Source organism: Odontesthes bonariensis, chromosome 9 (genome assembly GCF_027942865.1).
Source record: "Odontesthes bonariensis isolate fOdoBon6 chromosome 9, fOdoBon6.hap1, whole genome shotgun sequence".
Lineage (NCBI taxonomy): Eukaryota > Metazoa > Chordata > Actinopteri > Atheriniformes > Atherinopsidae > Odontesthes > Odontesthes bonariensis.
Window position 1 is genome coordinate 22,288,048 of NC_134514.1, and position 27,983 is coordinate 22,316,030.

General features: G+C 41.0%; 1 protein-coding gene across 1 annotated transcript; it reads right to left on the bottom strand.

Moving 5' to 3' along the window:
• Window positions 1-6: 6 nt before the first annotated feature.
• Window positions 7-27,983, bottom strand: rasa2 (RAS p21 protein activator 2). The gene is made up of 24 exons (XM_075473641.1): window positions 27,622-27,983; window positions 24,436-24,559; window positions 20,818-20,921; window positions 20,618-20,712; window positions 17,628-17,704; window positions 14,441-14,524; window positions 13,678-13,750; window positions 13,474-13,550; window positions 12,872-12,973; window positions 10,515-10,668; window positions 10,118-10,266; window positions 9,527-9,641; window positions 8,963-9,037; window positions 8,701-8,824; window positions 8,162-8,268; window positions 7,992-8,075; window positions 7,832-7,909; window positions 7,663-7,736; window positions 6,937-7,043; window positions 6,730-6,812; window positions 5,798-6,006; window positions 4,867-4,970; window positions 4,303-4,483; window positions 7-2,771 (listed from the first exon to the last, which is right to left on the bottom strand). The coding sequence occupies exons 1-24, from the start codon at window positions 27,677-27,679 to the stop codon at window positions 2,741-2,743; spliced, it is 2,469 nt and encodes an 822-aa protein (XP_075329756.1). The 5' UTR covers window positions 27,680-27,983; the 3' UTR covers window positions 7-2,740.

Sequence of the window (27,983 nt, forward strand, 5' to 3'; positions counted from 1 at the left end):
AGGAGAGGCATTGGCAAAGAGTTTATTCTTAACAGAGCACGGACCATAAATGCAAAATACAATGTCGAGCATAATGACTATAAAAACAGACATTATACTGAAGCTGAGACATTCAGACGTGAGTTGGAGATGTGGCGATTATCTCCACGTTCTGCAGCCACTTGCTGTTTGTAGCACAGCAAGAAGCTTCTTTATTAAAAAAAAAAATATACATACATGTTGAAGCCTTCGGGCTGCCTTTTGTCCTTTCACTTTGTTTAAACACAGAACAAGTTGACTGGAAGGAAATGGCTTGTTTTGCAGTCGAAATAGACATCTGTAAAGCATCCGACAGGGTTACAGTCGCCTCGGAATCCCTTTTTGTTCCTGCGTGAACCTCAACCTTTTTGATCACTTCCATAATTAATACATGGTGCTCAGAAACTCACATCTTAGGTTATCCATCTGGCAGTTCAAAGCAAACGTGAACATTTCCCTTTCATTGAAGAAAACTACGTGAAACGGGCTGCAGACCCAAAACGCTCCATTAACGCACCAGAGGGCCGCGTGTTCCAGCGAGCATCTCAAACTGATGAGAACTGTTATTTCAGGACGATGTGCCAAAAGGAAGAAACAAAAAGAAGCAATTCCCTTATTTAACACAGACGAATAAGAAAAATCTACGGAGTTGTGAAATGACATGAAAACGTTTCCCTTTTTAAAAAAAATGAAAATAAGCACATATTCACTAACGTCCACTGACATCAAGAAAACAAAGAGATGGAGCCGTACCGAATAACAGTTGTATAAGCAACGATTGAAATCCAATTGTTACGGCTCAAATGGAGTTCAAAGTAAATCTACATTTTTTTTTCAACCCGTGTCCAATAGTAAAAAGCTTACAGTTGCGTTTTGACTCTCATTAGGTTAGTGATTCCCTTTCAGTACAGCGCAGCGGGATGTCACGCTTTCAACTCCAGTAACATGTTAAGCTTCAACAAGGGAAAACTTTGCAACAGGATGCAAAAACAGCCTTAATAATAACCAAAAAAAAAAAACAAACAAAAAAAAAACAACAAGGTTGTACCAGCATTACAAAAAAAATAATATATCAGTGGTTTTAAAACAAACAAAAAAAACCCAAAACAGATACAGACAGTTTTTCCATTGAAAATAGATTGTTAAACAAACAAGACGTGCGTGCTGGATCAAAGCCAAACCAACTCATCTGCGCACGCGCAAACGACGTTCTTCACCCTGTTTTATCGGCATCAAACGTCCGTCACGTTAAAACGAGTTCAAGTTTCTCTTACTTCATTGTTCAAATGGGTGCAAGGTTGAGAACAAAAGGGAGGAAAAAAAAAAAAAAACACAAAACCAACGATTGGAACAAACGTTTGAAAAAGACTGATCCATCCAGTCCACTGACGGGAAAATAACCCGTCGACATGTGAAAACGTCTGCTGGTTACGTGTAGGCCGAATGCTCAACATTAAGTAACAAAAATAAAAATAAAAAAATCGCGATCATTTACAACTATTTTGGACAGTTTTTAAAGGAGCTGAGCTGCAGAGTGCCACGTCAAAAGCAAACAGCTGGAGCAGCTGGAGCAGCTGGAGTGCTGCCGAGGTGAGAGATAAAAGCGAAAGGAGCGCTTAACAGGTTGCTATGATTGTCTGACTGAACAGGCGGCTGTAGTTATGCCGGCAGGCTCTCAACTGTGACACACCGTACCGATGCAGCTCACAACCACAAGGAAATATAGACTCTTCACCACAGTCATGCCATCAGGATTTAAAACTGAAAGCATGCTAACTGCTCGCTTGCTTGAATCAATAAAAAGATCAAGGATGTGCTAGCAAAACCGTACGCACAAAGAGGACACGAACATTTTATATATATATATATATATATATATATATATATATATATATTCATATACGTCTAAATTTTTTAAACCATTTGTATTCAAAAATACATATTCACGTACATCCAAGAGATTTCCTTTGGTCATGAAAAATATCTTAAAATCTACGAGCTATAAATGTGTTTGTACAGGAACGAAACGAAAAAAAAAAAAAAAAAAGTATTTGAGATCATGTAACTGATCAAAAATGAGGAAAGCTGATACCAAGTATCTAATTGTTTTAATTTGGACAGCTCCAAATATTTAAAGTGCATCTGCATCATTTCCTCAGCATTAAATGTTAAAGAAACATCCATCAATGTAAGGCAGATTGGTTTTTTTCCATCGATTTAAATGTACACATATACATATCCATCCGCACGCGCTCGTTTCCTCTGAAGACGAGGAGACGGAAAGGGGTCGAGAAAGGTTTGAGGGGGGGGCACCGACGGAGGACGACCCTCCAGAGTGATGATTATTATTAATAAACTCTGGACACTCGTATCCGAACAAAAAAAAGGTTCAAAGACGGGGAACCAGTCATCGCAGCTGTTGATATAAAACTGAGTGAATAAAAGAAAATAGCAGCCTATTCACACACCATCTAGTGATGCCTCTGTCACACAGCTGTCGATGGAAAAGGGGACATAAATTAACACACAGAAAGTCACTTTACGAGGGACATGCAGTCCAGGATTGGCAGGAGATGAGTCCACATATTGCCCATAAAAAAAAATTTAAAAAAGAAGCTGTCTGGAGGTCATGGTGTATAGCATTCCTCTGGTCACACAGTGGCCTCTCTTGTTTAGACCACGCAGATTCTGCCCGTTTCAGGCCACACCTGCCCCGCCCGGGTTAAGAGGTTTTCCCAACTATGGGGTTGTCACTGAAACAAAGAGCATAACCAAGTGACTGCAGCAGCAAGAATGGAATCGGGAACAAAAAACGATCAGAAATACATTATTTATAAACGTACATTTGTGTTAAAGTGAAGGATATTTTCATGCTCAGATTTCTTTGTCAATAGGGAGGTGTGCGATTCATTTCATCCTGCAGGCCGACCCCAAACATGCAGCCAAAAGGAGCCACTTTCACAAGAACAAAAGCTGCATTTTGACCACTGGGGCCGTTTTTTCTAAGCGGCGAAAAAAAATATCAGGCATTTGTTCTGTTACATTTCCAATGAGGTTCAGGGTATGTCAGGATCTGGGTTTTCGGTTATGTTTTTGTGACTTAGTTATTGGTATTTTTATTCAGTGCTCTTAGTGTTTTCTGTATTTACATTCAGTCTTTGTTTCACCTTAGTTCTGTTTATCAGTATTCGGGTATGTTCCTGCTCCAGTAATCACCTCCCCAGTATATATGGCTGTTTTCAAAACCGCATACTTCTCCTACTACTCATACTAACTTTAACTTTTTTTTTAAGTTCCCGGATGCATACTAGATTCGCCGAAATGTTGGGTATGCATCATGAGGTTACTACTCATACTCAAACTACCCAAGATGCAACATAACTTGACGTCGCCAATCGTCATTTCCTGTCAAAACGGCAGTTTCAAGCTAGCTACAACGAGGGTAGGTTCACTTCCTGTTTTCAAAACAAAAGCACCAATTATATCGTGATGGCTTTCCCTATGATAAAAGGCAGCGGGTATTTTATTTTGTGAAAATAACCGGAAGTGCTTTGCTCACTGCAGCTAGCTTTAGTATCACCAAATTCGTCGGAACAAGATTGTAAATAGCTGGTATTTTGTCAGATTTTCAACACGTTGGGGATCTAAACGACTACTTTCTCGCCTGAAAATGTTTCAAATGTTGCTAAAGTTTACAGAGTTTAGAGCTTAAGTGAAATCAGCATCAGGCCGGCTGATTTCGGCTCGGGCAGGAGCGAAATGCAATGTGGGTAAATGCTCGGCATACTGTCTGATCGATGAGTATGCAAGTCTGTAGTATGCGCTTTCGAACACAGCCTATGTCTTTCTTGTTCCACCACTCCTCGCCGGATCCTCGTCCTATACTTCTGAATTCCTAGTCTAGTCTTGTCTTGTCTTATCTAAAATCCTAGTCTGTGTTCCACGTCTTCCATTGTATTTCCTGTTCCGACGCCCCTGGTCCATGGTTTCCCTCGTCAGTCCTTTCTGCAAGTATTTCAGTCTGTTTTGTTATTTTCTCAGTTTTATGTTCAGTTTAGTTTTTCAGTACTCCAGCCTTTGCTGCGCTTTTGTTTATATTTTTTGAAAACAAATCCTTTAACTTTATTTTGGCTCTCGTCCGTGTCTGCACCTGGGTCCCATAACACATCATGACAGGGTAGAATGGGCAAAAACAATGGCAGCTGAAATGTGCTGCTCTCCGCCCCGTCTGTATGAGGCCAAACAGACGTGGAAAGGTGTAGTAAAAGAGCGGTCCAGACTTACAGGCTGCCGTACTGTGCTGTCGTGTCGTTCCTGATGTTGTGCTGCACCTGCAGCTCCTCCATGATGTTTCGGAGCTGTTTGAGTGTCTGAAAGGTCTCTTTGGGTTCCTGAATGGTGAACTTCGAATAATCCTCCTGCTCCCATTGAGGGCCCTGGTACACCGCCAAACTGGCACATGCATCTGTGGAGAGGAAAGAAAACGTTGCACAATGCAGCTTACGTTGTTGATCAAAACCAGTTGGCAACACGTGCTCGCCTACAAAAACGGGAATCGAAAACGTGTCTGAGATATTCTAAAGGTTGCACTCAGTTGTTCACGTGAAACACACGAACCGCGTTAAAGAATGAACAAATGTTTCGATTACTTTTTTTTTTCCTTTAGTCTGGTCTTTGTTAACAAGCAGCCTCAATGAAAAACAAGTGTCCCCGTGTTTTTTAACGAGCGCAATCAAGCATCTTCACACGTGCGGCGCATGAATCACGACTGCAGGCCGTTTTGAAAAGATACACAATTCATCAAAGCCCGCTGCGTTCAAATGTCATATTTCACGAACAGGGACCGACCTTCCATGTTCTGGAGCTTGGTGTCGTTTGAGGAGAGGAGGGAGAATATTCTCTCCGTTTCCCGGTCACAGTCGATGTCCAGCTGCAAGTTGGCCAGCATGGTGCTGAAACAGGGGAGAACAAAAGTGTGAGGAGAACTTTCCAGAAACCAAAAACGCCTTCGTCTGAGTTAAAGCGCCGATCCAGCTGAGCCCTCGTTAATCTGAGCGCTACTAATTCATTCTACATAGGCCATGACTGACCATTTGTGAAGCAAAACTTAAAAAAAAAAAAAAAAAAAAAAAAAAGACCATCTTTTGCTTTTTTTTACTAAAAGAAAAGTTGTTTAAAGTCCACACTGATGGTGAAATATATTCCTGAGCCAACAGCAAAAATCAGTGACTACATAACTTCTTAATACACAAGCCAACGTTTTCCCACAACCATTTACTCATTTTTCACACTTTCTGAAGCGTGCATGCATCAAGGAAGAATTTAACTCTCTAAGTTGTTGTTTTCTGATAATCTTAGGCTTAAATAAACAACAATCCGTTAAAGTTTGGTTCAGTTCCTACAAAAAGGCTGCCGACAGTGGAAAAAGGCCACTTATTTGAACATTTACAAGTTAATATTAACTTGTTTCTGTGAGCTTCTTTGTTATCAAGTATTGTACACCTCTTTTATAACCAGCCCATCTAACTGATCCAGCTTCGGAGGCTTTATATTTGCTTTTTAAGCACGTTTTTATTCATTTGCCCCCAATCTTCTCTGCACTTGACTAAGCATCTGCAAGTGATCAAACAGAAGACCGGTGGTACGGTTTTAAAACAGCAGCAGAGCTCTTTTAATGATGTGTTGATTGTGATCTGTTCCACAAACCGGCAGCAAGAATACCGAGCACTTTACGGCTGTTTTCTCGTTGTGTGGGCGATGATGTTGATGCAACACTCACGTTGTGCAGGGCTTACAGCCCGGAGCGCTGCTGCTCTGGCTTTTGCAGCACTGCCAGGCTCCCCCGGTGTAATTTGACGGGTGGAACGTGGCCAGGCGTCCCTCGTTGCAGCGACTGACCTGACCCAGGATCTCCAACCACTCACTGGCTTCCACACAGTTTCCTGCCTGAACATACAGAGGCTTCTCCGAGTGGACCACCTGAAACATCTGATACGAGAGAGACTGAGCAGGTAAGCAAAGGCAGGCTACTGCTTCCACACAGCTCATAGAGAGCATATATACCACATATAGACTCGCAACTTGTAATTATCTACAACAGATTGAGACTTGGGGAGTTACCAAAATTTCACAAACTGTTCACTGCCCCGATAGAAATAATTAACCCACTCTCCAGCTAACAGTAAAGAGTCGCTAATTATTGACAAACTAGGAGCTCCCTGTTATGACAAATAAAACTATCGCTAGCCCTGTTCAGTTATATTGTTGCAGCATGATGCAGAGTTCTGTTACTGTTGTGTTAGCTGTGAAAACAAGAGAGGGCTCGGTTTGTTCACCATCAATGAAAAAGAACAATAAGTGTAATAATTATGGCGCTACGTCATCTTTATACAGACAGAGGACGGACTGAGACTGAACAGGGCAGCAAACACGACAGGGTGGGAGTCAAAGACTTTGGCATCGTACTTTCTAGAGTCAGGGAACGAGTGTAGAAGCTATAAAAGCTCCACTTCTCTTCTTCCCTCGTTTTGTTTTTAAATAAACACTTTGTTCTCATTTTGCTTTGGTAAATTAGGTATTTTAGAAAAGTTCCTCTTCATCTTTAAATTCTGGCATGGGCTATCCTACTGTATTCTGTATGAGGGTAAAAGTACAGAGAGCAAAGTCATATTCTCACTGAACCAACGAGGCATCGGAGGCAAACCCACTTACATTTTTGCGGTTAAAGGCACTTTCATCCAGTTTCTCCACCGCCTTGATACTTTTCACATTGATGGTGCAGAGGGCTTCTTTCCCTGGCGAACAGAGAGCATTCGGTCAAGTTTATGCTTAAAAATCGGAATAATTTCAGATGGCGTAAGCGGCTTACAGAAGTGTTCGTACAAGTACATCTTTGGCACAACGGGCCGCAGGTCTCACCTTTATGTTTGTGGTAGGAGAGCTCCCTGTTGGTCACTCTGAGCCATCTCTTTTGAAAGTTTCTCTTGACCAGATGTTTTCCCCGCTGAGCACGCTTCTGCACTTCCCTACAGGGACGAACATAAAGGCTGAGTAAGAAGATTTGAGATTAAAGAGAGACAGAAAGTTTAAAAAAAGACCATCTTCAATAGTCATTTTATGCCTTTTGCCAAACTCATCTTTACTTTTTTTTTTTTTCATCTTGGCAACCCACTATAAGTTAAGGGAAGTGTGCAAGAAGAACAGAGAAGGACGTGTTCACTGTTAAAAGCCCTAAAAGTTTTTTTGGTCCAACTTTAGTCATGACTGCGCCCCTTTTCATGTTTACTCAGCTGGATTTAAAATGGCTTTGGGAAACGGTCTTATCTCTGTGGGCAGGGGCTTGTGCAGTACAACAATGAAAGACTTGAGTCACAAGTTTCATCCCCCTCCCGTAGTCAGTACTTTGTTACAAGCAGCAAACGCTTTTCCCATGAAAACACAGCCAAGTCTTTCCAATTTAACTTTTAACTGAAGCTCTTCGGTCTCCTCTTTAAACACCTTTAGCGCCACACAGCTGGAACCTCCTTCAGCCTCCGTCACCATGAGACCACCGTGATCTCCCCGCACACTTTTTTTTTTTTTTTAAACTTAAACTTTGAAAAACGGCTAACAAAGACGCAGCCTCCGGTCACAATGAGCGCTCACCCTTCCTTCAGAACCACGGCGTCCTCCAGCCCGCTGGATTCTTTGCTGACATTGGAGGAGATTTCATCGAGAAACTAGAAACAGATGAGAATGGCATCAACGATACGCACAGACATCTAAATATTATGCACAATACAGGAGGATTTTTTATTTATTTTTTAAAAAGTACCTTTTTAACTTTTTCAATGCACTTGTCTTCTTGGAATGATTTGAAGAAGTCATACATGTACGTTTCTTTGAAACTGGACTGGAGAGAGAAATTGAGTCATTATCACAACTGAATGGCTAAACAGAACTTGTCACCTTTATAAAATCATTTTTACTCTCACCAGTTTTTTGGACAAACTGCCCCAGCTGCCCAGAGTCTGGATGGTTTTTGAAATGAGAGTGAGTGTGCGGGAAATCTCAGGATCCTGCAATTAGAGAAGAGCGACGATGACAACGGTGAAATGAATCTCTGGTATATTCATTCCATGTGGTACCAGATGTGAAGACTTACAGGGTGATGAGAACGGAGCTGGAAAGAGTGTGGGGACAGGACGGCCACGGCAAAGAAACGCAGGAACACAAAGCTGCTAACAGCCGAGTACTGAACATGCGGGTCACCTAGAAATGGAAAAAAAAGAACATTCTGCTAAAAAACACAAGCTCACTCGAGCGATACGTGTGGCTTATTAAAGGAAAACACCAAACTGTGCAACAATTTAAAACCTCCAGTTAAACCTAAAGATTTGGCTCCACCTTATGGTTCGAACACCAAAACACACACAATTCCTTCATTTTAGTTTAGAGTCACAGAGTCTGTGGTTCCAGCATGAAAACATAGCACTGTGTGTTAAAACGGGGCAATGACTGGCCACTGTCAAGGCATTCAGTCCTTTTTTTTTTTTTTTTTTTTTTTTTTTTCATGACTGGTGTTGGAATTACAACTGGCCGGTGATCTTGTGATCCATTATTATGAAATGTACAACGCGTTTCATATTTTAACTCTGGAATAATAAGAGTCAGGATGCCTGACAGAAGCAGGGAATCTTTTACCTGGGAAGCGTTTGCAGGCCAAATGTCTCAGAGACCTGAAGACGTCACACATGAGTGGGGGGCAGCTCGAGCTGGACTGGGTGATGGAGGAGAAGACTTTCTGGACATAGACCTGAAGGTTTTCCTGCAGCCATCAAAAATAGAAGCAATAAACATTGGATGTGGTCACTGTTTTAATGTGCAGACCGCAGCACTACACATATTAAACCACAAGCAAAGCTTTATAAACTTTATCAGAACCAAAAGAAAGGAGTTCTTTTACCTTGTTGACCTCCACATTGTCCCCTTCCTTTAGTTTAATGGGATCTATCTCACATGACTTGTTGGATTCACAAATCTATGAAAAGGCAAAAAAAACAAAAAACATCATCAACACACAATTAAATCTTAAGCTTTTTATTCCTTTTTCAAGACATGCCTCTGCTGTGTAGTTTATCCGCACAAATCACATGTGGAACCAAATATGAAGATGACCAGTAAAATATGTCACATTTACCAGATACAACAGCACAAATATATATTTACATATATAAATATATTTCTAAAAAAACTATTTACTGATCAAATTCAGTTTGACTTCGACTGAATTTGAGCCGTGTAGAGAAACTTATTAAAAATGGTGACAATAAAAACAAATAAAAAAAATAGACGAAATGCTCTGTGAGAGCAACAAATCTGCCATTAACATCTGCACATCTGTTCGTTTGAGGCAGAAAAGTTCATGCAGATTTTTTCCACAGTGCCCTCTGTGATTCATCCCTATATTTCGGTCTTAATAGCACTGCATGTGTGTGTGTGTGTGTGTGTGTTTCCCTCCTACTCATACCTCATCTATTACAGGCTTCAGGGTAACAGCAAGGTAACTCTTTCCTACAATCTTCATCATGTCATCAATGCAGCGGGTTGCCAGTGAGTTGCCACGGAATATAGTGTTAGCCTCCCTACAAAGATGCACAAATATTCCATCAACATTTCCAGAGAAAACAAAACACTACTTCACAGTTTCTTATTTTGTGGCAGTTGAAGACTGATTTACACAACCTCCTTTATAAAACTCCAAATGCATCAGGAACCACGAGTTTAACTGCCTCTTTAACAGCTTTTAAAAGTCCAACTTTACAGACTGCATCACAGTTTTCTTCTTCTCTGCTTTATGGGGTGAGGTGTGACGGACTGTTCTCATTTAGAAACGACTCACGTGTTCGTCACAAGTGAAAAAAATTAAGCTGATAAGTCAATTATTCAGATGTCGCCTTTAATGTCAGTTGCATTGTGAAGCTGCTTCCTGTTTACATCCGTGTGTTGGTTACGTCGTTATAACTAAAGAACTTTAAAACGGGAACATAAATTTAACTCTTTCGTGACTTCTCCTGTGCGCCCGAGTCAGCGCCGAGAACACAAGTATGAGAGCACTCACTGAGTGTTGTCCAGCTCCAGTGCCACCACAGCAGAGACAAAAGGCACAAAACGATTGTGGTAGAGCAGCAGTCGAACCATGGGCAACATGGCCTCATATCGCTCTCTGCAGATGTCCCCAAAGATGTGTGCTGCTGCCGCTGAAATGGGCTGAAGAAGAAGAAGAAGAAGAAAGGCCCATCATTGGAGGGCGGAGAGGTGAAAAGCAGAAATACAATTGATGGCAAAGAAAGGTTAAGCAGAGAGGGGAGGAGATAAAGAAAGAAAAGAAAAGAAAATCCATTTTATAATCCAGATTATTACAGAGGCCGTTACATTATATCCGAGCAGCACAGGTGAACAACAAAACAGTACAACACTCCCCATCTTTTAAGGTTTATTGTAACTTGAGTTGTTACCTTCACATCCGGGGACTTGAGCAGCAGGTTGCGGAGTGGTGTGTAGCAGGCAGATGGCAGCACCGTGTCTTCGATGTAGGTCAGCTTCAAACGCAGCGACCCTAAATCATCAGACTTAGACTTGCTGCCGTTTCCTTTGGGCTGGAGGAGATACCTGTTGGAGCGTCGGGACAAAAGAGGCCAATATTAGTGCTCTGTGAGGTGTGGAAAAAAAATCATTTTAATGTTGCTGTACAGAACCTACATACTTTGATTTCTAGCTCTGTGGTCTTTTGACAGCTTGCAGACTATTAGGTAAGACCGTCTTTGTTAGTAATGTATGGCCTGAACACCTCAACAGGAACTCTGTAGATAAGTACGGTAATCTATAAAATTAAACTTTTCAAGGGCCAAATAATCAAATAATTGAAATAGCGAATGTGCACATGTCAACACCTTTGATGTTGCTCGGGCAGACTTGAGAGTAAATTTGCTTATTCATACAACCAGCAGGCAGAGTGCATCACCAACACTCATCTGATGGCACCCAGAGGATGTAGCTAGTTTTTCCTTTTTTTTTTTTTCTCCCCACTTTTCCTCCGCAGGGACCAAATCCAAGTACAAGGCGCATCAATTACAATCCTTTTAAAACGTACTTCAAATCTACATTATGATAGAATGAATATGAAAATAAATAAATATCAGTGACAAAACAGCTGACGAAAGAAACGTGGTGCTTAAAGAAAAAAAAAAAGAAAGAAAAGAAGCATTTTATCCCCCAATTGTTACTCATATTTAAACTGATGCGACAACAGATAAATTAAAAATAAACTGGAGGATGTTTAGCTCAAGCTCTTTGTGAAAAAGCCATACATGTATTACTCAATAAAAGCAATTACAAGGAATTAAAGACTTAACTTTAAATGAGTTACATCCTTTCACACTGGATGTAACGTTTGTTTGATTTTTCCTTTTAAGCCTGATGTGTGTTTTACATGATCTTATCAGAAAAAAATAATACTTTTTAGAGTGAATTTTGAGGTTTTGTCCCCTTTTTATTTATGGAGGAAGCCTCGAGTTGAAATGGGTTAAAAGAAAACTGGCCGCATGCAGATCTCCCAAGAAGTCAACAGGTGGTGCAAAACACAGAACGAATCCACGCAGAGCTCAACTGGAGTGCTTGAAAAGCTCTGAGCACTTATTCTATGTCTGTCCCTAAGATACTTAATCTATGATCACGGAACACATTCAGTGGGGCATTTCTACAGATCATCTGTGCCGATTTATGAAGCCAAACGGTGTTTTCTGAATGCAACATGGACCTCTTCCAGCACAAACACAGGACATGAGGCACTGCCACCATGCAAACAGCCACCCACGCACAGCCCTCACAGCTCTCATGCCCCAACAGATTGCTATCTGGCACAATCTCGAATCGCCGACTCCGATGCAAAGCTACGACAAATACAGACCGAGGGGAAAAAATGCTGAACACAGAGCTGCGGGGTGACTTTTCAAGTCGCCTCGCAGCAGCTGAGAACGCTTGTTGGTACACAATGTCCTCATAGAAATGCAATGAGGGACATTTAGAGAATGCTCCTTCAGCTTTTTTAATTTAGTAGAATGATGAAACGCAGATATGACACAAAACTATTTATTCACAGGGGGCATATTCTGAAAATTAAAAAAAAGTTTCAATCACTTCTTCTGTTTGTAAGAACTCATGTTTGGGTGACTGAAGTAATTATCAAGTGAAAAAAAAAAAAAAAAAAAGACAAAACAAACCTATCTACAAACCACTTTGTTTTGTGGCGCCTGGTATGGAAAACTGCTCGTTCAGCAGTCTGCTCTGACTCTCAGAGATAAATCGTGTGACTTGTCAAGTTTTGCCTGGCCTCGACCTCTTGAGCTCGCCTTCAACCTGCATTTAACCCCCCCAGCTTCAGAGGATCTAAGAGCCCAGTGGATACACTTTATATGAGAAAACTTATATGGTGGAAACAGTTGAGTGACTCCATGATTCTGTCCTCCACCTCAGCTGGGAGGGATAAAGCAACGAGGCTATTATAGTGTGTTCATCCATCTTTTATAGTCATACGTCCACATGTGTGTTGGCCTGCTATAAGGATAAACATTATTCTTAGTTTGAGCCTGTTTAACAGTCCCCGAGCTCGCTGATGATGAAGAACGGTGGACACGAAGGAAAATGAGTATCAGAGGAGCTCATGAAACAGATATGACCTGAGATCTGGAGCTATAAAGTGAGCCCTTTTTGCTATTTTTGAGTGCTGTTTTGGATCCATTAAGAGCTGTTTATCTAAACTAATAAAAGCATGTTTGTTGATAAAATGATTATACAACTTATGTCTAGTACTTACCAGGCTTTGTGAATGTGGTCATTTCGCAAGATCTTGGCGGGGACTCGAGTTTCCCCCAAAAACACATCCTGAGCCAGATTCTCATTGTTCCACAGATCCACTCTGCAAAGACAAATGACAGTGAACGCACAGAACACATTTTGTCTATCAAAGGGCTGAATTAAAACTATAGCACGTCAGACAAAAGCCGTAGTTGTCGTGTGTTCAGCACAAAACATAAACCACGCAAATTCCGACGCAACGGAAGGGATCCGAAGACAACTCCGTGGCGCTTACCTGCTTGGTGCATAATAACCGACATAATACCCGTGCAGTGACACCACCTCAAATCCAAACCTCAAAACCATGCGTGAGTGTTTACCTTTGAGTCCGACTAGTCTTACCCTGTGAGCTACGAGTCCACTGTGACGGAAGCCCCACATATCCTTAACCAAGGCTCTCTATCAGCAGTCAGAACACACCAGATCCAAATTGATTGGTTTTTTTTCTTTTTAAGCCCTCAAGTACTTGAGAAATCTTTTTTTTTTTTTTTTCCTTCTTCTGTCGCAACTATAGAGGGGAACGATACAGACACTGCACTGTGCAGGTGAAACTAAACTTACTTGATCTCGAGCTTTTCAATGTCCTCCTCCTCCACTTGGAAATGATACTTTCTGGAGTAGTTGCTGATCCGTGTGATCTGCGGAGGAACATGTTGAGGCTTACGGACGGGGCTGTCTTATACACACGGCGTCTTTGAAATGTTTTATTCACAGTAATCTACCAAGAACGTGATCCATTCAGACTTTTAACACTGCAGAATTTACCTCAAAGAAGAAGGTTTCGTCAAAATGAGGGTTGCTGGTTTTCTTCTTCACCTTTGTTTTCTTTTGGTCTGACCTGGGGACAAAGAACACAGAAACTGAGCAATTCTCCTGATGATAACCCCGAAAATTTAGAGTGGAGATTGTGAAAAGGATGACATCCAACTTCTGTAACGCTATCAAAATGTGCCTAAATATGCTCGGATGTAGTTTCACCAACTGGAAAAAGGTAAACGTTGGTGGCGAAAAGAGAGCAGACATGTATAGACGGAGTTCAAATGCAGAGGAGGGTTTGGTTTTTATTTTCATTTCAAAAAGCTGCAATTCGACATTTTCTCAGGTGTGTAAATATGATAATTTACTCATTTAAATTCTTAAAAAGACGACTGATAAATCCGTTTTTAATGGTCAATGACAATCATTTACAGAAAAGCAGCTAATGGTCGATATCTTAACATTATTGTCATTTTTGCATATGAAAAAAACCAAAGTTAATAACAGTAAATAGTAAGTAGACGAAAATAGCCAAACTTAAATCCATATTCAACATTATCATGTCTGCGTTATCTCAGTTTTCTAAAGTGGATCCGTTCTACATTCTGCAGATGGCGATTATCTCGAATGGGAAATGAATCGGTCCATCTCTCGTTGAAAGGAAAAAAAAAAAAAAAGGAAAACAACTGAGCCACTTCTTGAGAAATGTGCAAATCAGCAGTTAAGACAGCCTCGCTTCTTTCCGTCCTTTGTGTGGCGTTTGCAGAATTACCTGGATGGTCCGGCGAGGGTCACGGTGGCGTAGGAGTCGCAGTTCTGGCCACTGATCATAGGCAGCTCTTTGCACTCTATTATCCTGCAGCAGTTCACAAAGAGGTAGAGAGTCAGTAAATGCAATCATTGCGCAGAAACTCAATGTAGCCTAGATCCGAGCTACAGTGAAGATCTTTCCTGGAGTTCAACATTTCTAATGTGAGCAGTTCCACAAGAGTCAGCCCAGATTTCCGAATACTGCTGCGCAGCTGATCATAATGGGACCAATCTGTCAATATTTCAGGCAATATGTTCTGATTGGCTTGAGCTTTCCTCACTGTGTCACGAGAGCACACAAGGTAAGACGCACAGATGAGTAGGAAAGTCTTTACGATTAAACAAGCTCTGTATTTACATGTTAACTACAGGATACGTACACTTCATAGGACAGAACAAGAAACCTCCACCTCAAACAACACCAACTGAATGATCTAGAATTGATCCTAACAGGCCTAACGTGTACATGATCACAAACAATATTACTGCAATGAAGTAGCTCATGAATGCTACGCTTTTCATGACAAGTCATGATGGTTGATTAACCTGACTCACAATTTAAAAAGGACATTGCTGCCAAGTCCTATTTCACAAGCAGATGATGTATAAAGTGCAAACGAGTATGAAATGGATCCAGGCTGCCCATGTGTGTGTTCGTTTTCATTTAAATGTATTGCTTTGCCCTCATGATTAGCTTGTGTCACAAAGGGACCATTGCTTTTTAAAAAAAATTTCTTCACAAGGTGACAACATACAGACGCTGAAGGCACCCTAAACAGGATGTGGCTGCTAAGCGGGAGCCTCCAGAGAATGAGAATAAATTCAGCCCATCGCTAAGTGAGGCCAGAGAGAGAAGCCAGGCAGCTGAATGTCAGGATGTTTGTCTATAATCTTCCAGGGTGCCATGACAATATTCCCTGTAGCCTTTAATGCTTCGGTCTTAACCCCCTGCCTCGCTGTATTCTGACCATCTCTGGTGACTGATCACACAGCAGCGGAACAGGACTACTGGAAGTGTGCACAAGAGAAGCTCAACACCTTTGATGTATGTGATTAAGCTGATGCAGAAAAACAGGAGGGTGCAGCATTCGTAATGTCTGCAGTGGTGGTGTGAGCTGATGGTGAGCAGGCCGACAGTTTAAACAAACAACGTAAGTGACACAGTGAATGACTGCAGAAGAAAACCACAGCGGTTTGCAGTGTGAGAAGTGCAGGCTTCCTGCTCAGATGCCATCACTTCCTCTTCATTACAGTGCTCTTCAAGTATGAATGGGGGGTGAAAAACAACATACGTAAACAGTGTGAGGCCTGACATCTGCACATTTACATGTGCGCTTTACATGAATAACTCGATCTTTGAATGAGCCGCTCCCACCCAATCGCCACCCCATATTTTGTTATTTAAATCAGCCTGTGTCAACTATTTGACTTGTAAAGTATAAAGTATTACTGTGACTCACATCAAAATTGAAAATGCTATAGAGGACTAAGATTGGCATGAAATATACTCTTAATCAATATAAACTACTTACAGATAATATGTTTTCCCTCATGAACCTCTGACCTTTTAAACAGCTGATGGCAAGCTGCACAAAGTGCGTATGCAACAGTTTTCTTGGTAAAATCTTGGTAAAAACTATGCTTTTTTTTTTTGTTTCCTTTCCTTGTCTCTTGTAAGTGCTTTTGTATGCATTAGATACACATAAATGTACAATAACAAGCAAATATCTAATGCTATAAATATATATACTTGACTTCTTAAAGCTATACTGATAAAACTTTAGTCTATAACTATTATGCAATTCATCCATAGAATGAAATAAAATGACAAAAAGACCTAAGCAAAGATTTGGGTCCCTCATCTGGTAAATGTCACAGCTTTTTAACATATTTTGCATCAAACCAAGGGTCTCTTAACTCGTTCGGGCCTTTGCTGCAAAAGGCTCCCGGTCCAGAGTTTCATCAGCTGTAGGACGCTCAGCGCGGTTTCGTGATCAGTCGAGTTGAGCTACAGTTATAGAGTTTCAACTTGACTAACTTTCTCCGTGGGCGATTGTCGTCCATGAAAGTAGAATTCACTGCACAGATGTTGCCTTTAAGGTAGTTCAATGGCAGTTCTGTCTGATGACGCTGCGGTTATAAAAATCAGGATTTTATTAGAGCAGAGCGACAGTCCGGAGTTGTATTAAGTCACTGCGAATTGACAGACAGAGTTAAGGGGCGTTTGTCCCCCAAAGAAATTTTTGTTCATTACAACCAAACTGTAATAGTTTCACTTCAACAGTCCAGAGGGTAGGTTTCCAAAAGGCTTCAGGCTTTTTTGTCCATTTCCAAACTTCTGACACTAAATTTCATCGAGAAGATCCTGGAAAGTCTTTCTTGAGGGTCTCTTACACACATATGGAAGTTTTGATTTGCAAAAGTTCCTTTAGTCTCGACCCCAAACAATCCTGTTGACTTCCATTTCCTATTTCCGTCACAAACTATAAAAATGAACATCTAAAAAAAAAACGTTTTTCTACCTTCTTGTAACCTATTCCTGGTTCAGGGCTGTGACTTATTGTTATTTAGAGTGTGTTAGGCAGCTCCAGTTTGGGGAAAAGGTTTAAGCAGTTTTATAAAGTACTGAAATGACTAAATGCACCATATTGCCAACAAGCTTATAAAGTTCTAAGACTGTTAAGTTCTGTTAAAAATGATGTGAAATCAAATCTCCTAGCCGTGTCCGAACATTTCGTGCAAATGTTCGTGCAAAAAAAGGTGGTCCTACTTTCCACCTTTTTTTTTTTTCAGTCTAAAAATGAAGAAAACAAAAATAAAAAACACTACCGTAATCTTACTGACAAAAAGTTAAATGAATGTTTAATCTGTAATTTAGGGGGGCAGACGGTGGCGTAGTGGGTTAAGCAGCCACCCCATGTACAGAGGCTACAGTCCTCGCTGCAGCTGACCCCGGTTCGACTCCCGCACCGAGCGGCCCTGTGCTGGGTTTAATTTTTCAGCGAAAGGAAACACTTGGTTTGATTCTCAGCTTCTAAAATTCGACCCGAGATGTCAAAACGACCTGCAGACTGTGAAAATGAAAAAAGGAACTAATCGTATCAGATCGCACCTCCGTAGATTGGCAACCAGGGAATTTTGGAACTTACCGGACCAGTATGTGTTGACCCGTTGAGCCGTTCTCTGTAATCACTTCATTCAGACGCATCTCCAGGTGAACCTTACCCTGGTGATCACGAGGAAAGGAAAGTGCGTTTAGAGAAGACATGAGATTTGAATCTTAAACTCAGGCACAAGTCAAAAGAAGTCAGTAAGAAGTTTGTTATAAAACAAGACAAAGATAGAGGTTTCAGCTCTCCAGACATATAAATATACTTTTATTTTTGATGCATTTTGTTTGTACCAAGTTCGACATATTTCTCTGTCCTATTTTAAATTGCTTCTTGGTCCTCTCTGTCGCCGTGCTACACAACATGTTTCATCTTGTTTTTGATTAATGGAGGTAAAAATGTGTGACAAGACCCACAACAGCTGTGCATTCTGTCATCACTGAAAAAGATCTTCACGGGTCGGATGTGGTGAAGGTTGCAGGTCTCGCCTTCGGAAGTGTTAGATGGAGAGAAAGGGAGCTATACAGAACGCCCCCACACTTGCACTTTGTCACTGCAATTCAGCTCTTGGCTGACAAGGCAAGTAGCTCTTTCTGATGCAAGAAGGGCCTTTAAGCCAAGATAACCACTTTACAAGGGTCCGAATGAGCCCGGATTCTTAGCAAACTATCACATTATATCTATATACATGGAATATATAGTCACAAAAAAAATGGTGTAATTTAAAAAACACTAGTATTCCTTATGAAATATGCAAGTTCACACAGCTCTTGTTTGGCTACAAACCAAACCAGAGAGGCATTGCATCACCACCTCCATTGCTCACTGATGTAACTGCATTTGAAAGTGTCTACTTGTGAGTGAATCAGTGCAGCAGTACATACCAAGAATAGACCGGCGTGGGCTAATGGCAACTAAAGTCAACATGTTAGCTACAGTGCAGCAGTAGATCACATAGTTTTTGTGCCGTGCCTGCCGAATATCTTACTTTAACACTGCACAATAACCCCAGGTTTAATGTTACAGACACCACACATGTGACTTCTCAAAACAGCTACCTTAACACTTGTCTCTTAAGCATCTTTATAGGTCCAATAAATTACTTTTTGAATTCAGAAATTGTTCTGACTGCTTGAAAAAGAGTCAAGGTCAACAGGAAATGCTGCTCTAATGTCACGCCATCATGCAAAAGTTTTAAAGACCATCAGAAATCTTCTCAATAGCAGGACTTTCGTACCAGATGGTCAAACAATGAACTAACAAACCAGGTGAGGCGGTGTTAAGAGTTTGAAGACAAAATATATAAACTTATATCCTGATAAGTTGACCGAAAAAAAACAAAAACAAAAAAAAAACAAAGGGTAATGAAAATTATAATACTTCCATAAAATATCAGATGGTGCAGCTCAGGAGGCTCTAACGTGGCATCACCTCATTGGGGTACACTATGACATGCTCTGCAGAGGGAGGCCCCCTGAGGTCACTTCCCCTGTGTAGGATGACGCTTAAAGACACTTGATTGTTCAACTGACAGCTCAACTCAATGACACAGGTCCAAATGTAGTTTAATGTATCAAATGCCTGAACGCAGACCCAGTTTCTAGGGGTAAAAACAACCCACCTATGTCCCCAAAACAAGAAGAAAAGACTGAAAAGGGCCATAAACCACCTACATTGGACTGAGATTGACTGAAATTGACACACAGGTCAAGTCTGCCGAAGATCTCTTTGGTAAATTCCAAACTTTGCAACCAACTGGGTCTATGAAATTGTTTACCGATGTCACTGTGCTGATGATTGATGTTTTTAACCGCACGAACAACAAAGTACTTGCTTCATCAATAGAGGTTGACTTACTGCTAGTATGAAAAAATGACTATGAACTTACACAAAAAGCTCTAAAGCTTTTTTCAGACGTAAGACACAAACCCTAGTGGGGTTAGGGGGTTAAGCTTTGGTTTTTGGGGTATTGGTCATGTTTCTGCTGAACATTCTCCACGGCTTTATTGCGACATATCTTCAAAGTGATAGAAAGAACCACAATATTTGCAGCGTGGGCGAGATTTGATGGTGCACCTAGTGAGATACGACATAAAAGCCCTCAGAGTTTTCTGACTTCGTTGTTGCCTTTTTTTTCCCAGCAAACACATCCCATTACAAACTACTCGTGTTAGCACGTCAAGCGTTCTGTGGTGGTGTGATACATAACGGGGTTGCACTTCAGCTTGAGTAAAGAGTCTTCCATCTCCATCATCATGTAAGTCCCAGTTTTTCTCACAAAAAGCCATATAAGTGTGCTACGGTTATGTTAAACCGTCATTCCTTTTCTACATGTTCATGCTGCAACTAAAAACGCTCCAGCAAACAGCGAGAAACAAATTCTAACGTTCGGACACACTCAGAAACAATTAGAGCGCAACAGCTAAAATCGCTGGACAGTGTTGTCAGTTATTTCCGCTGCCGTGTGTGCAGATCTGTTAAAGTGATTGCTGCGGCTCAGAGTATCGCTGGATTATAACTGATACGTAAATGTAACTAGATCTGATCTGTTGAGACTGCGGCCGCAAACTGTCACAGAAAAGCACAACAGTGCTCATTCGACGTGGCGTAGAGATGACGCAGCAGCAATCGCTCGCATGTCTCGAAAGGAGGCTTCTCAAATGGTGTCAAAACAACAGATGTGAGAACTTTGCATGAAAAAAAAGAGTTAGCTAGTGACAATATTGTACAGAAAGTTTACATGTCATGACACTAAAACTATTCCAAACTGGCCCACTAAATCTCACTGGCAACAGCCTGTTCAGGAAAGGAGAAGAAGAAGACGGCGTCTTCTTCAGGCACTTTTAAACCTTACTTTTGGAAAAATCTAATCTCGGTGCACATTTCAGGCCACAAGCAAGTAGATTCGCCACTTGAGATTGAGCTGAGGAAAGAGTTTTAGAACTTTAAAGCCAACTACTAGGATCTAAAATTAAAAGGCAAAAGACAAAAATTGACAATTCAGATTCAACTTCTTTTCAAGGAGTTACCTGAACTTCTGAGTTAGGATCCACAGGCTGAAGGCTAAACCAGTGCTCCTTTCCGCTGTATTTACATAGATCATCCTTCCTGATTGACACCTTGCCTGAAAAGACGGACACACACACACACACACACACACACATTAAACCAAAACAGATCCATTGAGATAAGACGGCATTCCGGTTTATGTCTTCTGAATGTGACTTACCAACAGGGAGGTCCCTTTGGAAAACGCCCTTGGCGAAAACATAGAAGGACAAAAACTGAAATGGGCGCGGGATCTCAAAGTAGAAGTCCTCTCCATAGAAAGGGCTATAAATAAAGGTGGAAAAATAATGTGTTTCCATGGTTACATGATAAAACTTTATTGACATCAAAACAGATCGCCTCATTATTCAAGCTTATACCACCATAGTTAGAGTTTATTGTGTAAATACACACTATAAACACCCACCTTCTCTTGATTCTTGAAAAACACGAGCATTTAGAGAGGTTTCTAATATTTAGTGAAGATGAGTGTTTTTTCAGCAGGTGTGTGTGTGTGTGCTCTCAGTTTAGGATACTGGATCAGATCAACACAGATTGTGAGTCCATGTGAATAGTGAATGAAGCGTGGTGAAATCGAATAATAAAAGGGCTGCAACCACTGTTAAACTGTTGGTTAGAGAGCAAATTTATCCTGTTTATCATCTTACTTCTAGGCTAAGAATTGCGTGATCACTAACACACAAACGTACGTTATATAATGGTTTTGGTTAAAACAATGACGCAAATTCAGAGATACGTGATTGCATTTGCACCCCTTGATTACGCAGAAAAACTCTAAGAAATCATTGCTGAATCGCCATGGCGCTGTGCATGAAGCCTAAATGCAACAACAATATCACCTCACTTTCATAAGCACAGGATTTGCCAATGTGCTGGACAATGAGGTGTCCGAGCAGAAGGTGGACAACACAGGGTGCCCTCGTGACTCATCAGGGTTGTGGGAAATGTTCTTGATATGTCGAGGTCTAAATCTGTCACCGTTGCCATCGACTCTCTCTTCTCATGTGCAAGCTACCGGTATACTAATCATTCCCCGTATTGATGAGCTGTGCAGTCTCTTGTGTTCATATTCAGGTAAACTCGCTAGTCTTCACTGAAATAAGAAATGCTTTGAAAGTCTTATTTTAGTACTTTTAATGGAATCATTTGAAAAAGTAAAAACAAGATAAGAGCTGGTCAACTTCTTCATCGCCTCCTTTAGCAATGCTGGATTATTTTCATCCCGTCATACTTGGTTTTAAGGAACTACGGTGACTTCCTTCCACATAAAAACTCTAAGTTTGCTTTACTCTGACTTTAACCTCACGATATTTTCCAACAAGGTCAAGGAAAAAGGGCTTCAATTTTTGGACTACTCAACTGTACCTCTCAAATAAGACAAGAGTGGGAACATGAAAACGCAAAAAAATAAATAAATAAATAAATCACACAGGATGAGCTGCAATACTATCTGACCAAGCTGAGCAGCAAATGGTTTCGAATGGATGCTAAGTGGGAGCTGGGAGAATAAACTGAGGGCCCAGGCATCTCCACCCATCAGTCCTATGGACAGAACTACTTTCTGAACACGACTGCGAGCCAAACAGTTTGATGTGACGTAGCCAGCTGCAGGCTAAACGCACCCTGATGTACAGCACCGTCTGCAGATGGAGCACCCAAACACTCCATTACAGACTGGTTTCATAAACCTTTCAAATGTTCAAGAGAACTATGATTTCTTCATTTCTTTTTAAATTTCAGAGGCAATTTCGCTTGACTGAGTTCAGAGCTTTCTTCATTCCTACACTGACAGACATGGAAATTTGCTTCGTGTCTATGAAAGGCCAGTTAAAGTAAACGTAGTAACGTGCTACACAGACCTGGCACTATAACTCCTCCCTCTACAGCGTGTGCATGTTGGATGGTGAAATGTCTTGCCTGACACTGCGACACTGGGCTTGGCCAATGTAGCCAGTGTACACCCACACATCCTCCTCGACATCACGTAGAAATAGAGATTGTAACCCCCCCTCCCCCCCCTACCCTCCCTCCTGTTCTGTACACACTTAAACCTACATCCACTACACTACTTTTCCAATAGTGCAGGTAACCTTAGGTAGACCTACACACTTGACCACAGCTGTTTGAACAGGCCCAATTCATCCTCGGGATTAGCTGAAATAAGAGCTTCCATAGAGCCTCTCTACAGTCAAGAGACAGAAGCACATACAAACAGACACGAGTCAAACACCATCAAGGAAAACATGGTCCAAGTATGGGTGATTATGAAGATTTGCTAAGCCGTGGCTAACGTAGGTGAGAGTGACACATAAAGAGAGTGACAGCCCTCACCAGAGACTGTAAAAGTCTCCTGATGTAATGTTTAAAAAGAAAAAAAAAGAAAAAAAAGGGGTTGTTGTGAAATACCTTAAGAAGGCAGGAGCATGTTTATAACCCGATGCTAAAGGAGTTACATAGCAACCTGAGAGGTTACATCTTCTTACTGAACTTAACTTGAGCAGGTTTTTTTTATTGGTAATGTTTCCCACCCTGCTTATATGTATTTTCAAGCACACTGTTAGCATGTTTTAATCTACAATCAAATGTCTTCAAAACAAGACATGTCTCCCATTGACAGTTATACAACAAATATCAAGAGTACAGAGGTCAGCGTTACTGATTCCACATGCTTTCGACATTTCATCTCTATGTCTCTGCTTCATTTGACTTCAAATTGTAGCGAGAATGCTAGCAGCCAAATGAAAAACTTCTCAACATTGTAGTCCATTCCACCATCTTGGTTTCTTGAAGCTGTGTCTGACAGTTAAAGAAAAGCTATTAAAAAGCCCACAGCGCTCTAAATTGAGTTTTGAACTGTTCCTGAAACCTAATTGCTATAATATCTTTATCTTTAGTAATCATAGCTGTTAAAAAGCATCACACTGGCACAACCTGATGGATTAACATTATTGCACATCGATATAACCAGGCCAGAAACAAATGATGAAGGATTGAAACAGAGTTAAAAACAATGGCAAATGGCCCAAGAACCAAGAAGGCTTCAATCGATATATAATTACAAGTATCAGTAAGATGACAGCAGCATATCCTTTGACTTCACAGAGATTTTCAGTTGACTGACAAGTACAATGCACATTTTGATCCAATATACAAATGATTCACACCTCAATTCAGAGAACTACTCTGAGGAGGAAACTACCCAATAACACACAGAACCTGAAACCTCTGCCTCCATATAAACAGAAGGATGTTTGGATTTCTTGTATCACCAACATTACTTGCGATAAATGAGGTGTGCAATGACTTGTGTTGATGGCGCTTATGACAGCAGAACCTTTTCTAATGATATTACAGCGGATTCCTTTCAAATCCCACACAAGACTGTAATACCAACGATGTGACTCAGACGTGATTTTAACGTCCCAAGTATGTCAATTACATTATTTCCTACAATAATACTGCCAATTTCACATTTCATACTTGCACTATTTATATTAGTCAGCGGTGAGCTTTAGAAATCAGTAGAAAGCAGAGAGCCCTCACTGAGAAAACTTTACCAATTATCGACAAACGTAGAAAACGCAGCTGGTCTGTGTGCAGCATCAGAGAAAAGACGATATATGCCAGATATCCTCCATACACAACATGTAATGTTTGAGCACCTTGGATCTAATCGTGCTGTACATCTAGTATTCCATCAAAGTTATCAAGTTTAATGCTTGAAAGTTTACAATTTAATTTGATGCTGCAGAGCGACATGGATGCTATCGGGGCTTACCTGACACTTTTGTCAAAAATCTTGGTGCGGAACACTTCCTCCTGATCCAGATTTATGGTGCAAAATGTACAGAGATCCCTTTGTCGATTTGGACCCGAGACCGGACCCAGGTTCTTAGCTTCACCTGCAGCACCAGAAGAAGAACACAACCGTCACCCTGATATACAAATTAACTTCCTTTAAGAAGTCATAACAGATTTTCATCCATTTTATTAAGACTGTCAAAAACATCTCTGAATTTCTATTGCTCCTTTCAACAAATATATAGTATTTCTATACGAGGTAATGAAATCATCATTTATACATTAAAGTTTCAGATCTCTAAACAAGTAAATCCCTGGTCTTATAATTCAGAGAAGTACAGCAGTGTTAGTCTTAAGAGTCTGCGATGGCTGAAAAACTAAACTTAAAGTAGATGCCAAATTTTACTCTTGGTTTAAAAAATATATAAGAATGAAAAACAAAAGAAGGCAAACGAAAGAAAGAAAGTGTACGTAAAATTAAAAAAACGAGGACTCTGCTTTGATGTTTGACATCCTCATATTCATTTGGGGACACGAGCTCCTGGCAGGGCAAACTGCAGAGCGGATGTAGCTGAAGTAGACCGTATGCTCATATGTGGTTAAAAACATGAAACATTGACTTCCTCAGCATAACCAATGGCGACAGAACAGCGCTGATTCACAAATGACAAACACACATCGGTAATACACCACTTCCATTACATTGAGCCAGGTTACACGCCGTGGAGTTGTGTGCAAGACATACACTAAACAAATAGGCCGAGTCAGTTCGAGACGAGTTGAACTGGCACTGCCAGAAGATATAATGGTCACTTAAAGACAGCATTATCTGTAACTTTACACAGAGTAAGATTTAGACTGCTGGATTAAGGTAGCAGTAAGAGTCTAAATTAGTCCCTTTAGCTTTGGATCGGTACCCTAAGCCTAGGTAGGGACCTCATTAAGAAAAGCCACCGGTGAGATCAGCTATTTAACAGGCTAATAATAATGTAGTATGGCTAATCTTGGGAACAGGCAGTAAAAACAGCCACAAGTTGTCAGTAAGCTTGCACCAGGATGACCCGGTCAGTGTAGAGCACACAAGCAAACGTGCAAATAACCACAAACACACAGTTATAATTTGGTTATTGTCTCTTTTCTTCCATAAAATCCCTAAAAACAGACGCATGCCACCACCTGGAATCCATAACCTGAGGGTAAGCCTAAACAATAGATGTTTTGGCTGAGGACTGCCTAGTCACTGTATGAACCGATCAAAGTACACGGGCCATCAAATAAACTGTCCAGAAGACATCTTCACAGTGTGCCACCTCCATTGATGTATACTCAAGGAAATAAAGGCTAAATGTGAACGAGGAAGAATAGAGTTTCGCAAGACTGCAAAGTGAGTTACATGCCATGATAGTTCCTCAATTTTGTTCTGCTTACCGTTTTCTCATTAATTCATAGTAGTGAAACTGACATTTGCCTTCCTATTGTATGCCCAAGCATTAAGGCTTTTCATACTATTTAGCCTACATTTACCTTACAGTAAACACACACTGCTAAGTTACTTCTATAGCTACTCGGACAGAATCTTGCCCAACTTTGGAAACACACATCTCTCAGGCTCATACCAGAAATAATGTCAAACTGTCAAACATGAAGCGTATATAACATGACATTCATTCTTGAAAACCCTCTAAAGTTGTGGCCCACTTGAAGTTGAAGTAGTTTGACGGCGGGCTGCTTCGATCTATTTACTTTTTTTTACAGAATTAAACTGTGATGAATCCCCCGAAACGTGAACGCAGAGAGGGTGTTGCAGCAGTGGATGCAGTTTAATTGATGAGAAGTTATCGGATCTGCGGCAACATTGTAATTGCAGTACCAGAACCAGTTGAGCTTGTACAACTTGAATCTCAAAATGATAGCAGTGACTGAAACTTTTGAAGACGGCCCCAGAATACAAAATTCCACATTCAAACTGGCACACACGGTGACAAAGAACGAATCAGCTGCTTGAGCCACCTACTTTTATGTCCATATTCATGAAAATGGGATGATCGTGATAATAAACTGACAACAGCTCTGTTTGCCAAAGCAGGTTATTGGGCACAGCACACAAAACAAGGCACTCTACCCAAGTTAATACTTTAATCTTCAATGTTGTGGCAAACAGAAAAGGCATTGCAGCTATTATTAATATTATTCTAATAAATTCCTTCATATGGGAAAGAGGACTGGAGACCTGCAGAGTTTGTAGTGACCGGACTAAATAAGTCGACATTGGGGTACAATAGAAAATATTCACCATTGGTCTGAAAACACAACCCCAAATCCTGTGCACTGCAAGTTATTTTTCCAGTGATGCTCAAGTACATGCACTGGGTTATTAATATAAATGAGTGACTTTAGGAATTTGAGCTGATATATGACATATAAAGCTGTTTACCACACACTGTGAGGATAGCTGTCAGAGATATACAGACACAAATGTAAAATAAACCTTCTGTTATTATCAACCAATTAAGAGAAAACTCTTTCTCATGTAAAAAGTCACATTTTTTGTCGACAAGAATTTATGACTATATCCTAACACTGTAGCAGCATTTGTTTTTTCCCCTTTTTGTTTTTGGTCTAACACCTATCATCATATATCAGGGGGACAAACTATTAGAAAAACACTTGTGTGTGGTACTTATAAGTGAAATCCCTACAGTCTTTGGGTCACGGAATTTGGTGGCACACCTGCATTGAGTAACGTTAAAGCTGAATGGGTTAGCTTAGTGACGATTAACTCAAGTGGCTGGTAGTAGCTAGCTTTACTTCAGTCACCAGCATTAACTTAGCTCGCAGGGCAGCTCTACTCTCCGAAAAGAAAAGAAAAACTAACATTTTCAGTAAGATTAAAACGCTGTGTGAGCTAGGAGATACCAACAAACGGTCGGAAAGCTGTTCGGTGAATGGAATCATTTACAACAAGCTAGTAGCTTCTGCTAGCATGCTAGGATAACTTGACGTTAAACACCAGCAGAGCGAGCAGATATGCTGCCTGTCTCTGCCTTCACACTGTCGGCTGTTGATAGCACGCCGCGCCCCTCCGGCTTTCCGTCTCACCGCTCAGCTATTCTACTGACCTCTCTCCCCGTGTGGGACACATCGGCACGCCGGTCAGACTTACATATTTTACCCCGCAGGCTCTGTACAATCCAAATCCTAACGTCGTCCTCTTCCGCCATGGTCAGGGCTGACTGTTGTTGCTGCTCCGGTGCATTCAGAGCTGGTTTATCATATCCGTTTCTGAGTAAAGTGACTGTCTGCCACGGACTGATTGTACGGCCGCGGGAGCGCGCGCAGTCTGTTAAAGCTGTTTCACTCGTTTTTCGCTCAGTTTTCTGTGGTCCGCGACTGTTCCCCTCAGCATCAAAAAGACACAACACGCCACGGTAACAGAGAGGTTTGCTTATGTGTCTCGTTAATGCTGAGGCGGATTAAATGCGAGTGCAGATGGAGAGGTCTGCGTTGTAATCAGGCATGTTGCTG